Below are 14,640 nucleotides of genomic sequence, written 5' to 3' on the forward strand. Positions count from 1 at the left end.
ACCATAGACTACGGGAAGGCCCCCAGGGTATCCCTAAGATGGTCTATACAAGTTAGGTTTTGCCTCTTCTACACTGCTGGGCCGTCACTGTAGTCTTCTCCATTCCGTTGCGTCAGCGTGCACTGGCAAACGGGAGAGCTTGTCTGCAGAACCAGTCGTCCTTGTGATCCTGCATCGGGAGAGGGCAAATAAGATTTTTGGGAAGCACTCCACGCGACTACTCAAGTTCATCGCCACGGCTCGTCCTCCGTCCAATCTTCGTGTCGCGGCGTACCGCCATCTTCAACGCCGACTGCTGCGATCCATCCGCAACACCGTCGTCATTCCGTCAGCACCGCTCGTCATCACGGCTTCCCGGTACGTGCGCCGTGATCTGATCTGGTTGTTAATCATGTTTTCTGAGATCATAATTATGATGTTCCTGTTGTCGTATGTTAGAGTTTTGCATGCTACTATTGTCTCTTGCCGTAATTTATTTATTTCGGAAATTAATACAGCAATTGCCTCGTTATCCAGCACATACATGCTCCGAACCAAAGCTTGGCCAACCATAACCAGCAAACTCTCCCCATGCACGCGCCCTTGATGAGGTTCCCTCGAACAAAGCTTCCCCACAAACACATGGGCAAACTTTCATCGCACTCGATGCCCCGCCAAGCAACGGGTAATCAACAACAACACAACCAAAAAGCGCCACCCATGCCAATTGCCAAGCAAACAAAAGCCATCTTTCATTCAAAGAAAAAGACCACTGCTAGCTCTATCATTGCTATCTTTCCTGTCCAACCATATCATTCTCCCTAACCTAAATCGATCGCAATTGGCAAGCCATGTTTTCTTTCCCACATATGCAAGCATGCATAAGCATGTTTGGAATAAATTCACAAGCTCTTTGTGTGAATTTCGTAGGAACTTGTTCGATTTCCGGTGGGCCGGAGAATGTTCCCGTTCCAAATACAAGCCTAAATGTACATCACTAGGTGTTACCCGGTTAACTCTCTAGAACTCCCTACTCTTCTTCGTCTTGGTGCTACAGTCACAGAGCAAGTAGCTCAGCACGTTGGCCACACTCGTGCCGATGAACGGCACGTTGAGCACCGGGCTAACCCTAACGCCATGGCTACTACCTTTCCTGCTACCACCATAGTAGTAAGCTCTTGATGGACCACCGCCACCACCGTTACTAGCCGGTGCCACTGTACCGCCGAACTTCTTGTAGTACCGAGGCCGATGGCCGGCTGCGTCCGCCGGTTCGGCGCCGCCCAAGCCACCGCCGTCTCGCGCCACGGCGGCCGAGGCTGACCAGCTGCGCATCAGCGGGAACGGCGGGCAGCCGAACCTCCCCGCCGACCGCGGCGCTCCCGCCGCCGTCGTGGCCGAGTTCACGCTGCTGCTGCGTGAGAACGGGGATGCCCACGAACCCGGCCGCTTCTGCGGGCACGCCTGCGCCGCCTTGACACCGCCGCCGCCGCTCGGCTCCTGCTTGAACGGGTTGGGTGGTCTGGGAGCGGGCGGCAACGGCGGCATTGGCAGCAGCTTGCCGCCGGCGAAGAGGCGGTCGGCCGGGGCGACGTCGTCGGCGGCCGCATTGGCGTTGGCGAAGTCGAACTCCGGCTCGGGGAGGCGCGACGACGACGACGACGACACGAGCAGAGACGCGTCGGACCGCCGCGGCGGTGCTGCGAAGTTGGCAAGGTCGTGGGAGAAGGAGATCCTCGGGCTGATCAGCTCCGGCGCTTCCTCCATTGGCGACGTCAGGATTTGCCAGTGGGAGAGATCAGCGTGGAGGAGTTGGGAGGGAAGCCGATAAATAGAGCTTGCCGAGAGAGCCCGGCCGGTGGAGGAGTTGGGAGGGAAGCCGATAAATAGAGCTTGCCGAGAGAGCCCGGCCGGTCCCAGGTTGGGACCCGTGGTGTGCAAAATTCGCACCCGATCGAATTCGCGAGGTTGATTCGATCTCACTCGCGCCTGGTCTGGTCCCTTGGCCGGTCACCTACCTGCTGCGATATGGCATGTTCCTTGCCGTTTTCTCGCCGATTCGACGTGAAACTTTGGCAGACAACTTGACGTTTCGGTGAGACGACAGCCTTGCTTGATCCACAGACTTGACCAGGATCGGACCTGCTTGCTTTCCGTGTAGTGAGTTGTAACTGCCTCTAGCCAGAAACATCAGGGAGGAGGAGCAGTGCTGTTGAGATCAAGTTTTCTGGCCTGAACTGAATGAGAACCTTTTGGCATTCTCCAATCTAACTGCTTACGCAACGGCGATGTGATGGGTTCAGCAGCGTACAAAGCTCCCTGTCAACTGGCTTGGACGCAAGACTACTTTGGGGGTGAAAAAGAAAGAGGATTGCAATGCTACATTTTGTACATTGCGTGCATACCACTGTTCAAACCGTATGGTGAGAGTGTGAGACGTCGACAGGGAAATGGAGTTCAACACTTGCTGGGAGCAGAATATGATGGGAGGGGTCTCTTAGGTCACTGTCTCAATCGATGGGTGGATGGAACCAGCGAGAACACGGGGGGATGGGAGCCCGATGTTGCCTCACGCCCTCAATATCATGAGCATTCCGATCAAGACCTCCAAATCATGGTACTCGTCAGACAGCAAACACAGCAAGAAAGGAAGCTTCTCCCATTATTTCCCTTTCTTCCATCGGCGAAAATAAAGGGCCGTCGTCCTGCAATGCAGTATTGCAGTGCAAGTGGAGCATTGAGCTAGAAATGGCGAAAAGGCACGCCGAAAACCTTCTCACTTTTCCCCCTGCCTGTGAAAAACTCAGCTGTCAGCTGAATCTTGACGGAACCAATGGAGGAGCTGCTACTTTCAGTAACAGGGCGTCTTCGACTTTCCGAATGTGACGTGTCCTGCAAATGTGCAACACCTCATAGTTGCTGCCTCGTGGACACACGCGCTCAATTATTCGTACGTGCCTTCCTTTCGCTTTTTTCTGCAGCGCTGGACCAGAACCGACTGCGAATTATTGTGCGCTGCAACTGCAACTGCGATGCATTCAGAATGATTTGCTCTGCATTCATGTCGCTAGAAACTTTCCGCAGCTAGCCAGGAAAGAATGTCTCACCGGCTGATGTAAATTCAGGTGATTTGCCGCCCAATCAGTCAGAGTTTACAAGTCTGGTAGATTGGCCGCTACATCGTCACATCGATCGATCAGGTAGCTTTTGCTAGCATTCTGAATTTCCCATGAAGACAAGGTTGGCTAGGGTACCAAGCGATCAGGGACAGGGCGTAGGGGGGCATCTGGAACAGCGCCACCCCTGGATTTCAGGTCACTCACTAGGGTGGCATGGCATCATGCGTGATGAGAAGAGATCGGCGAAGGGTCGGTCGTGTGGTGCAGTCAATTAGGCTCGTAGCCGGACTGTTCATCCTCAGTGCCCTTCACTGTTCTTCTTGGCTGGCGTATCTCTGATTGCGCTCGCGTGCCCTGTAGTTAAGGGGTCCGTCCGGTGACCTTTGGCACCATGTAGCTTGTACACAATCTCTCACTGTTCGACCTTTCCAGTAAGGAACAAGGTAGGGGCCAGGGATTGACTGACTGGATGGCAAATGATTCAAGAGATAAGTTTTGCAAATCATCCGGCCGTAGCAGGCATTGCTGATATATCCTTCAGACAAACGTAAAGCGACACTAGGGTTTCAGAAAAAAAAATGACGCAATTAGTAGGGTTCGAATCTCATAAGAAATGGTTTAGTAATAGAGCGTTTTGGGACAAAGAAATGTTTTGAGCAGGCCGCTCCAGCGCAACTCTGATCGATCAAATGTACTGAAGCAGATGCATATCAGTATGTCAGTCGGGCAACAGCATGGCAGAGGCCATTCATGTGATAAACCAGGCCATAACAGCTTGGCGGTTGGGCATAAACTTTGATGTTCAGTGGAACGGAAAGAAAACAGTACAACTGCTTCCATCCAACGTACTCAAACAATGTTGGAAAAAAATTGATTACAAGCACTTGGTTTTCCTGGAACAGATAATGATGTAAATGATTGACAAACTGACTGGAGATTGGAGGTTGGAGCAATGCAAGGTCAGGGAGGAAGATTCATGCATGCCACCAGCTAACTCTACACTGGGTGACAACAAAAATCGGTGTAGATGCTATGCATAGGATTCCACTGCAGCACGGCCTTTGTGGAATATGTACCAGTGGCTTCAAAATTTGGAAGCTCCTAATTGCAACCTGTCTAAAATGATTTCTACTACTACTATTAGTGTCCTTTCTAACACTAAATTTGTCCAGCTAGTTCCTTTATATGCAATTTCTCGTGCACTGGAGGATGGGCAGATGGTCTAGGACCTGAAGAGTGGGGAGAGTATAATCGTCGAGGGTTCTTAAGGTGATCAATTCCCTGTCTTCTAAGGGCATTTGGATTGACACCTGCCTTGTGAGCAGCGACGACTCCAATTGCTTCCCAGTAGTTCCTGACATTCAGCTGAGGAGAAAACATTCAAAGTTGCTAATGAATGCTTAGATATATGGGCTTATGAGAAAGAGACAGAATTTGGAGGATCATTATAGATGTATGTTGCGTACCGCTTCTATGCTAAATTTGTCTGGAGTATCATCAAGCACTGTCTCATTTTCCTGTACAGTAATGATTAAGGGCTGCAAGAAAAAAGAAGTGTCCAAATTAGCTGACCTTGTTAATTATGGCTTCCACTTTTTGTGATTAGCTCCAATCATCATGCTAACATAAAGCACGTTGATTAACTTTAACCTACATTTGAAGTATCTAACACACTGGAAATGCAGTATAACTGGGTACGGTACATACTTCATCTTTAATCACTAATTAATATGGACACTATACCTTGTGCTTTCTTGCAGCTCGAGCAAAAGCAAGAGTACCATCTCCTCCACAAGAGTCTTTTGGAAGAATAACACTGTCAACATCACCAGCCACCATGCAACCACTGTCCAAGGTTCCTTGCCTCCTCATGACATACTGTGGAGCATTGCTTAAACCAGCAAGCACACAAGGCAGAAAGGTATATCCAATCTGATTGATAAAGACATTGGGTATGAATAAACAAATAAAGTATAAAGTAATAAGCAATCAGAGGTTAAAAAGAAAAGAAGCAACTACTAAGTTTGACATAGGACAGCGCATATCTATATATAACCAAAGAAGCAAAAGGGCTGCTGAAAACCTTGTGACTAGAAATTGAACCCATGGCAGTAGTCTGATATATGTATTTGTCATGGTAGTATGGTTGTTAGCATAGTACAGGTAAATCGGCAATTACTTAGCTCAGTTACAGTAACTGCACGAGTACAGGACATATATACCTCTTCAGCAGCAGATCTAGGGCATACTAATGGGCTGAGTGGAGGGGGTAACACTGCAGGAGCGTGGGCAGCAGGGATTTTGAATTCTTTCACAATTAGGTGACTGATAATTGCTTCAACTCCTGCCAGCAGATCAACGCCCTGCAATGATATATCAAGTCAAGAACATAAAGGATGAGGAGCATAAGAACATTACACTTGCTAAGAAATGCAGAAAAAAAGATGACTGACAACAAATGGTAACCTTGGCAGATTTCCATTAATTGTCATCAACATAACAGATCTGCCTTATCAACAAAGTTGCAGCAGGCAATTGCCTGCTGTAGTTCCATAAAAAACATAATAGATCTGAGATCCAGCAATATACACATCCAGACATCCAGTGAAATAAAGGGCCAATGGCTACCATGTTTTAGGGGAATGATGGCAATAATTCAGTGAATTTCTATTCGGTAACATTTAAACTAGAATCCATGTAGTTATCAGAATTCTGAAACTGAATGTCTTGAAACTTGCAAGAGGCATTCTCGATTATTGGGTTTGCTATCAAGATGCTTGATGCAAATGTCAATGGTACAGGACCAACATCATACAAATAAAATAAATTGAACTACTTAAGCATACAAAGAGTCAGTTACCTTCCCTTCCCGGTAGCAATCTGAATCTTCTGGATCATCATCTGGAAAGCGTGTAACAACTGCCACCGCATTGACATCTGCATGGTTCACTAATGTGTCAACAGCTCTCAGCAGAGAATCAGAGTTCCCAACACTTCCCGTCGACTTTCCACACTTAGGATCAAACCATGTTTTGATCTACACCAGACATGGGCATGCCATAAGCAAACACCAAGATTATGCAAGCACTTAATTATGCTTACAACTATCTGTCCTAGTATCAAAACTGAATATGCACCTCCAGAGGAGCATCAGTAACAATGTACTCGACTACAGGCAGCCCAAGCGACGCCCTCGCGGCATCTGCAACCTGCAAGTGGCGAAGCCGGAGGTCCTCCTCGATTCCAGAATCCAACACCAAGCCTACCTAGGTTGGATCAGTTACAATGTGTCATTGATACGAAGAAAAACACATCTTTCAGTAAGAGTTGTATCACCCTTGTGGTCCTTATGGATGGTGAGTAATCCCAACAGCCACAGCCAAAGGATGGCTTACCTTGTTTTGGTGAACGGGTTGGAGAGCCCAAGATCCTTCCGCGAACCTATCAAGGGCGTATCCCTCCACGTAAAGCGTATTGGGCATTGGCCAGTACAACATCGCAGCGTTCAGCACCTGCGGTATGAAAAGCCTCAATCTCTGAAAATCAAATTCGAATGGAGAAGTAACAAGTGAAGTAGAGCAGCTTATGCTTTGGGACGGTTGCAATTACGTTGGGGTGTGATATGACGCAGTCGGATACGGCGGCGAGGGTTCTAGCCACCGGGAGGGCGTCGCCGGCGAAGCCCCCGACGGCCGCGCCGACGCCCGTGGGGACAATCAGGACGGACGTGTAGGGCCTCCTGAAGCACGGGGCCCGCGCATCAGCGGAAGGGGAGAAGGCGCGGGCCCGGGTGCGCCGGCGCGGCGCCGCCGCCTGCGACGGCGTGAAGCGCGCGGCGAGGAACGGAGGAGAGAAAAGGAGCACCATTGCTTCGCCGGGGCCGGGACGAAGGCGGGGAGAGGGAGAGAGAGAGCGGGGAACGAAATCGGATAAGGCTCCGCGCAGCTGCACTGGGCTAGGCCCACATGTGTCAGCTCAATTGGGCCTGTAATCAGTCTTAGGTGGGCCGGGCCGTTCAGTTTTCCTGTCTGGTTCCACCTACCTCTACCTGTCAGGCTCTCGGATTTTCCAATCCACCACGGCCAAGAGCACGAGGGCCCACCCCCTCATAAAAAAAAAAACGAGCACGAGGGCCCTCCTACCCGTCCGCAGCAGTCCGCACCGCAGCCACTGGGCAGACGAGGAGAAGCTTCGCGGACGCCATGCCGTCGCCGTCGCCGCTGTGCGCCGCCTCCTGCTCCACCGCTCTCCGCGCGCCCCCGCCTCTCCTGCGCTTCCGCCGCTCTGCCTCCCCGGTCACCGCCTCCCTGGCGCGCGCGGCGCCGGCCGTCTCCGACGACCTCGTCCTCCGCATCGCCGAGCAGCTCGAGGACTCGGTGACCTCCTCATCCCCGCTCCTCGACCCCCTCCGCTCCGCCTCCGCGCTATCCCTCCTCTCCACGCCCTGGCCCACCCGCCGCTCCAACGAGGCCTTCCGCTTCACCGACATCTCATACCTCCGCTCCTTCCCCATCTCCCTCCCCTCCAAGGCGCCCGACCTCGCGCCACCAGCCTCCCCTTTCCCCTCCCACGTTCTCTTCTCCGACGGGCTCCTTGTATCCGCCTCTGGCGTTCATGTCAGCGCCCTCGCCGATCTTCCCCCCGGCCGCGCGCGAGACCGCGCCGCCGCGGCCCTCGCTGCCTCCGCTGAATTCGCTCACAAGGACCTCTTCTACGACTTCAACGCCGTTGGAGCGAGGGACGTCGTGGTCGTGCACGTGCCCGAGGGGGTCAAGGTGGCCGACGACCCTGTTCACATCATGTTCACCTATACCAATTGCGGTGCTGAGAGTATGCTGATGTCCAATCCGAGGGTTCTGGTCGTGGCCGAGAAGGAAGCAGAGGTGGCCATAGTGGAGGAGCACTTTGGTGCTGGAGAAGAAGGTGGTTGCTATTGGGCCAATCCAGTAGCAGAGATTATCATCGACGCTGGCGCAAGGGTGGTTCATTCATATGTGCAGCGGCAATCCTTTGCTGCAGCTCATACTAAATGGACTGTCGTCCAGCAGGTGAGTCTGCATTTGAGATAAATGTTGTAAGATACTTGCAGTTATGAATGTGATATACTACTCTTGAAATGAGATAGAATAGTGATGATGAGAGAATCCAATTCTTATTAAATTATGGGACAGAGATTGGTAGTATTACTCTAGTCTATTGGGGGCATTGGTCATTTCAGGGTCAGGGTCTCATTGTTTGATCTACCTCATTACTTTGATAGGTGCCTCCATATTGCTTTTATATAGTGATTATGTGTATTAGGGGAGATATGTTTGCTCTAGTGGGTTGGACTCTGATAGTTTAACGAAGCTTAGCTAAACAGGGGGGAAATCAGTCTTATTTGTTACACAACATTTTTGCAGGATACGTCCAGTAAATATGAATTTGTTGAGGTCAGCACTGGAGCAAAATTGAACAGGCACAATCTACATATCCAGCAATTAGGTCCTGAGACAGAAACAGAATTGTCAACACTTCACTTAACATCTCAGAATAAACAGATACATGATCTGCATAGCAAACTGATACTTGATCACCCCAGAGGTTTTTCACGACAGCTCCACAAGTGCATTGCTTGTGCCACAGGGAATAGCATATTTGATGGGAATATTAAAGTCAACAGGTATTTGTCATCTAATCTCTTGATTTATTTTTGGTTACTTCAGGAAAATTTCATCTATTATAGCCATCTTTCTAATATGACTGTGGAATTGTAGATTCGTAGTTTCATGCATGTGCCATACACTTTTTCATTGTTCAATGTTTCCAGTTGCTGAATTTAGGGTATCCTAAGATTATCACATTTTAGGATAGGTTTGTGTTAACTGGATATGGTATAGTAGCTGCATAAATACTAGTTCTGTCTTCATGAAATAAATGATTAATATCAATTCGGCACAAAGCCAGAAACATTTTGCAATTAGTTTCACCGTAACATTGTTCTTTAATTGTCTGATTCTTAGAATGTCCAGCATGTCGATATTTGAGTCATGACATGGCTACAGCTGCGATCTCTATTCCCATCCTAAACTTTTGATGCTTTTAATTTACAGGTATGCACAACAAACTGATGCTGGGCAAGAAACCAAGTGTCTTATCCTATCACCAAAGGCACTTGTTAATGTCAAGCCAAACCTTCAGATTATCGCAGATGACGTGAAGTGTACTCATGGTGCTGCCATCAGTGGTGAGCTTGATCCAAATGAGCTCTTCTACTTCCAAGCAAGAGGCATCAACGCGGAAACTGCAACGGATGCCCTACTTTACTTTTTTGGAGCCCATGTGATCAAGCGCATACCGTTTAAACCTATAAATGAGAATGCATTAGCGCAGTTCAAAGAGTTGCTTGCTTCCTCCAGACAAACAACTTATGATGCCCTTCTTTCATGATCTCGTTTGATATGGTTCAACACATTTTTGTGAGCTGAGAAGATTAGGGGTGGTGGAAGTGTTTCAGCCAAAAAGTGAAGGTGGCGCTATGACCACATTTTGATATGATGTAAAAAATACTACTCTAGCTTGCAAATGCTGTTTATTTGCACATGGTGTGTTCCTCTCTTCTCTACTAAGAGGAAGCTGCTATGAGCTTCAAAGTAGTCTTTTTTGCACATGTTACAATAATAACTAGAGTCGGACTCTCTACTTGAAAAATATTCTGTAAAGAAATACCACGAAGCAGCTCGCTGGAACAAATAAAGCCCTATTTCTCTAGCCAAATTTTGTACTTAATGGACATACAGAAGGTTCTCTATTTCTGATTGGCTTCCAGTTGTTACCGCGCACAAATTTTCTGTAATTTCCAGCTCGGTTCAACACGATTTTTATCTTATTTGTACTTCTGATTGCACTGGCTGCTAGCTACTCTAGCGATCACAGATGATTTTAACTTGCTAACCTGCCTAAACAAGTTAATACAGATGCATCCTTTATTGAGGTGTCCTTCTCGGGGGTAGTGGCTGAGTGATCAGGGACAGTTGTGGTGAAGTTTAAGCTGCATAGGCGAAATGGCATCACAACGCTCTGATGTGCTCACAATGGAAGCGCTGGCGGTGGCGGCAAGGAACGGTTTGCCTCCTGGTAGCAGTGGCATATGGCTACAGGAGAGTGGTGCTGGAGATTGACAATCTACCTCTGGTGAAGCAACTGAACTCAAGAGTCAAGAGACGAGAGCAGATCGTACTTTCATTCCTGGACTGGCTACACTCCGGACTGGCTTAGGGAGTTAGCGATCAGGGATTTTAATCTGGGATTATAAAGCTCTCATTTGTCGCTCAAAAAAAAAACCCTGCCTAACAAGTTATGTTGTACTCCTTCCGTCCTAAATTACTATTCATTTAGCTTTAGTTTTGTATCTAGGTGAAGAGGAAGTGGGAGTAGTTCTTTATCAAATAGGGAATATAACATTTCTAAAAGAACCGTAATCGGTTGCTTTCGTAGCTCAGTTGGTTAGAGCACCCGTTTAGTAAGCGGGAGGTCTTGAGTTCGACTCTCAACGAAAGCAAATCCTACATTTTTTGAGCCAATTGCTTAAGATTTTATTTTAAACTCGGAATACAGCCTACCGTTTCGGCGTTTCCCCCAATTTAATTTCCTATCAAATAGCTGACGTCAAAATTTTGCTCGTATCAATACATGACATGCACATGCTCAGCAATCAGCAGTGGGACTTCAGAAACTTCAATGGTTTGTTCACCACCAAACAGCTTATAAGCTGAAGCGAACAGGCAAAGCTTCAAGCAATGAGCACTTCAAGTCACTATGAAAATCTGAACTTCTGAACAAGAAAGTATGGGATTTTTTATCTAATGTCTTGTATTTTGCTACGTTCTTAATCGCAGTCAGCAGTTGGACCTCAGAAACTTCAAAGCTACAAGCAATGAGCACTGCAGAGTCATTATGAAACTCTTAACTTCTGCACAAGAAATTATGGGATTTTTTTATCTAATGTCTTGTATTTTGCTACATTCTTAATCGCAGGTATGCAATAGCCATGCAATTACAATGGTTCACCACTATCAATACCAGTTACAGACATCGAACTCCATTTCACTAGTTCGTTCTTCGGAATGGTTCCGCACGAAATTGCAAGCCATTACTAAGATATGCTTTTGCTGAACTCTGAAGTCGAACCTTCGGATCGCTCACTGAAAAAACAGAAATTCACGTCAAAACCCAGAAATTCGGAAGCAGCCCAGCACTGGATCATCACAAACCGAGACGCTTACCTTCTCCTTGTGCGAGTCGCGCGGGCCAGATGCTGTTTGCTGGCCGACGATGTAGAAGAGCACGCCTGAGACCACGCTGAGCGCCAGAGCGGCGCCGAGAATGGCAGCGACGGCGAGAATCCTTGCGCTCCCGTCAGGCTCTTCTGGAACGCCACCTGACGCCGTCCTCAGGACATCGTTGCCGCTCTGCCCCTGGTCGCGGACGCTGCCTTCCGTGATGTTCTTCCTCACCCACTCCGGCCTCTGCTCTGTCGGCGCGGCGCGGACCGATGACGTGAGGAACCTGTCCGGAGCAGTGTTGCTCCGATGAGCCTTGGCGCGGTCTGCGGACGCGGCTTCCTCGGAGTCGGAGATGAATTGGTCGGGGCGGCGCTGCTTCCTGCCGCGAGAAGGTAGACGGCGTGACGAGGACGCCTCCGCCGCTGCGACGTCCTTCGCGTCGATGCCGCTCTTGCGATCGCCGGGACTCGACTTGCCAACCGCGGCGTCCATCTCTGGCGGACGCGTTCGATAAAATGAATGGGAGAGACATCCAAGAACGAAGGCATTCAGGGTCAAGGACATTACCAGAGCGTCTCGCCGTCGAGCCCAGAGCTTCATTGCTGTCGCCATTGCCGGCATTGGCCATTGCAGAGACACCGGCGGATCGCGACGTCGCCGACGGTGAGCCGAGACTGGCAGAGGGCGGCGGGCCGCTTGCTGCTTCTGACGTGCCAGGATCATAAGCATTGGAGAAAGAGACACCCGACGCCGCGTCTCCCACGACGATCGAGCGAGTCGGGTTGGGCCGCTTCCTGCCTCGGAGCGGCAGGCGGCGGTAGGACGACGGCGGCATTGCGTGCGCGATCGCGCGCCTCGCAGGTCGAAACCCTCGAAGCTCTGATAAAATCCATGGTTAGAACTTAGAAACTCAGAATCAAGAAGACAAACAAAGAACAAGGGAGCGCTTCGGGCTTGGGATGGAAAGTGGAAACCGTACCGAAGTGAATCGCCGCAGGGTTCTCCGGCACCTCGTGGTCCTCGTTCTGGGCGCTTCCCGGCGCATCCTCCTGACCGGCATTGCCCACCGGAGCGACTACCCTCTCCGACTCCTCCGTCTGAGCTTCCTGCTCCAACGAACCCAAGAACGAAATCAAGAACGGGGCATTTCTGAATTCAGAACCGTCGCTCGCGTCACCGGAACAACCAAAGATCACCTCAATGTCCTCCTCCTCGTCGCTCTCCGATCCCGCCGCGCCATGGCCGCCGGCATTGCCCGCCCCCGACGAAGCGGCCTCGCGCGCCAGGTCGCCCTCGGCACCGACCACCCCGCCCGGCACCGGGACCTCAGGGTGGTCAGCAACCGCGCGCGCGTCTTGCTGCATGACGATCGCGTTCTTGGTTTGTGAGCGGGTGAAGTGAGAAGGGAAGAGAGGAGTTCGAACGAAGCAGACCACGGGCGAAAGGAAGTGATTGCCGTGGTTGTGGAGGGAAAGGGCGCGACGCGAGCGGTTATGAACTCTGAATCGGCGGGGGCTGCAGAGCTGCAGCGCAGGGCTGTTCGGGAGGCGGTTGCTCAAGGTTATCGGGATGGGGCGCAGGATCGTTTTTTTTTTCTTTGACCACGATGGAATGGGCGAATGGTAGGGAATCGTAGAGCCAGGATTCTATGTAAAATAATATACTTGAAAAAAATTTAAATATGCTGCAACAATACAAGCCTAGTTGAAGTTTTGTAAACACGAGTGGAGTTATTTTGGTTACGTTTCGATACACCTTGATTTTAAATAATATTTTATCATGCCTCAATTATGTAAAAGTTCTCGTATATTCCCTCCGTTCCAAATTGCTAATCATTTTAACTTTTATAAGTGCATAGGTTCCAAATTACTATATTTAGGTGCATAGCAAAAACTATGGACCTAGAAAAGCTAAAACGATTAGTAATTTGAGATGGGGAGTGAAATCTAAGGTATGATGGTATCTCAAATTTATCCGCAAATATAAGAGATCAAGAGTAAGCGAAGACTATTTTCATTAATCAACGTGTCCTTTTTTCCCACCTCATTCTCTCCGCTTTATTCTGGGATTGGTCAATTGATATTTCCGATAACAATAAGTACTAATGGTCTGAGTAAACCGCCACTTAATCCCATAACTTGTGGGGATCAAAGTCTATGCATTGTACTTTGAATGATTGGTAAATGCGTCTTTTTTCCATTTTCTCTTAAATTGTCATACAAAGTCCTTGAATCCTTTATATTTGTGGACGGAGGGAGCAATTTCTTGGGATCATATAGTCACCGTTCTGTGGGCCTTGGCAGGAACCTCTGTATCAGTACGATCGATCATGACCGTTGTTGGCGAACCTAACGAGTAACGAAGTGAGCCGCGCTCGATTGTTTTGAGATGCACAGATGACCCCTTTCGCGTAAGGCACAGGGCAGCTACGACTACAGCGCAGGAGCAAAGCTTAGGTAGGTTCGGAGGCGTTCATTGCGTCACTCGCTTGATGATTCATCATCAACGCACTGAAACACGCGCGCTACCATACCAAGTCGAACAGTCTCGTGCCTGCCTATGCGATGCGAATGCGATTCTGCAAAACAGAGAGCACGTCCCGTCGATGCACACAGACCGCAGGCGAATCTCCAGGCACGCGAAGAAAGAATCAAACAGTCCGACGGTCGCATCGCGAAAGCTCCCCCGGCTCCTGCTTGGGACGCTCGGCGGGAGGCCCACATGGCAGCCGCGGCTGACAGCCAGTCGCGAGCAGGAGCAGCAACAACGACTCGTCCGGCGGCGAGCGGTCACGTGAACACCCGCCTGTGATTCTGTGAACATTCGAACCTCTGAGCCGAGAACGTCCAGCTGACGTGCGGGTCCCACCTCCACGGGGCCCACGCGTCAGCTAGCCTCCCCTGCACGCCGCGTCGCTCCCGTTCCCGTCGCGGCGTCGCCCCAAATCCGTAGCCTCTCTCATCATGCGAGCGGCGAGCGCCACACTAGTACTATACAGCGACAGAAACGGAAACGACGGCGTAGGGAAAGCACACGGACATGTGGGTCCAGACGACGTGGTTGCTCCCCTGGTCCACATGTCAGCCCGTTGGGTGGGCGTCCCGTCCGGACGCGACGGCGTTATTAAACGTGCAGGTGGTTGTGCGGGCCGGGCGGGCGCGCGCTCGCAGATGGATCTCCTCGCGTTGTGTTGCGTGTGGCAGGCGGCCAACTCAGCAAGAGTGGCCGCGCCGGCCACAGAGACCATTTTAACCCCCTCCCTTTTGCCCCTTTTGCCC

The 14,640-nt window shown here is 50.1% G+C and overlaps 4 protein-coding genes and 1 non-coding gene across 5 annotated transcripts; 2 read left to right on the forward strand and 3 right to left on the reverse strand.

The window, feature by feature from the left end:
* Nucleotides 1-820: 820 nt before the first annotated feature.
* LOC117855839 (uncharacterized) lies at nt 821-2,148 on the reverse strand. The gene has a single exon (XM_034738235.2). The coding sequence runs from the start codon at nt 1,744-1,746 to the stop codon at nt 1,000-1,002; it is 747 nt and encodes a 248-aa protein (XP_034594126.1). The 5' UTR covers nt 1,747-2,148; the 3' UTR covers nt 821-999.
* Nucleotides 2,149-3,851: 1,703 nt separating this feature from the next.
* On the reverse strand, nt 3,852-6,987 carry LOC117857496 (uncharacterized). The gene is made up of 8 exons (XM_034740182.2): nt 6,708-6,987; nt 6,494-6,610; nt 6,236-6,364; nt 5,959-6,135; nt 5,321-5,461; nt 4,842-5,030; nt 4,565-4,636; nt 3,852-4,463 (listed from the first exon to the last, which is right to left on the reverse strand). Exons 1-8 carry the CDS (start codon nt 6,963-6,965, stop codon nt 4,257-4,259), a joined length of 1,290 nt encoding a protein of 429 aa, XP_034596073.1. The 5' UTR covers nt 6,966-6,987; the 3' UTR covers nt 3,852-4,256.
* A 256-nt stretch (nt 6,988-7,243) lies between these two features.
* Nucleotides 7,244-9,854, forward strand: LOC117857495 (protein ABCI7, chloroplastic). The gene is made up of 3 exons (XM_034740181.2): nt 7,244-8,146; nt 8,501-8,760; nt 9,191-9,854. Exons 1-3 carry the CDS (start codon nt 7,301-7,303, stop codon nt 9,525-9,527), a joined length of 1,443 nt encoding a protein of 480 aa, XP_034596072.1. The 5' UTR covers nt 7,244-7,300; the 3' UTR covers nt 9,528-9,854.
* Nucleotides 9,855-10,564: 710 nt separating this feature from the next.
* Nucleotides 10,565-10,638, forward strand: TRNAT-AGU (transfer RNA threonine (anticodon AGU)). The gene has a single exon. It is a non-coding gene; the product is annotated as a tRNA-Thr (tRNA).
* Nucleotides 10,639-11,302: 664 nt separating this feature from the next.
* On the reverse strand, nt 11,303-12,726 carry LOC117858928 (uncharacterized). The gene is made up of 4 exons (XM_072293899.1): nt 12,559-12,726; nt 12,342-12,468; nt 11,925-12,241; nt 11,303-11,812 (listed from the first exon to the last, which is right to left on the reverse strand). The coding sequence occupies exons 1-4, from the start codon at nt 12,724-12,726 to the stop codon at nt 11,303-11,305; spliced, it is 1,122 nt and encodes a 373-aa protein (XP_072150000.1).
* Nucleotides 12,727-14,640: the final 1,914 nt, after the last annotated feature.

This window comes from Setaria viridis, chromosome 5, assembly GCF_005286985.2.
Source record: "Setaria viridis chromosome 5, Setaria_viridis_v4.0, whole genome shotgun sequence".
NCBI lineage: Eukaryota > Viridiplantae > Streptophyta > Magnoliopsida > Poales > Poaceae > Setaria > Setaria viridis.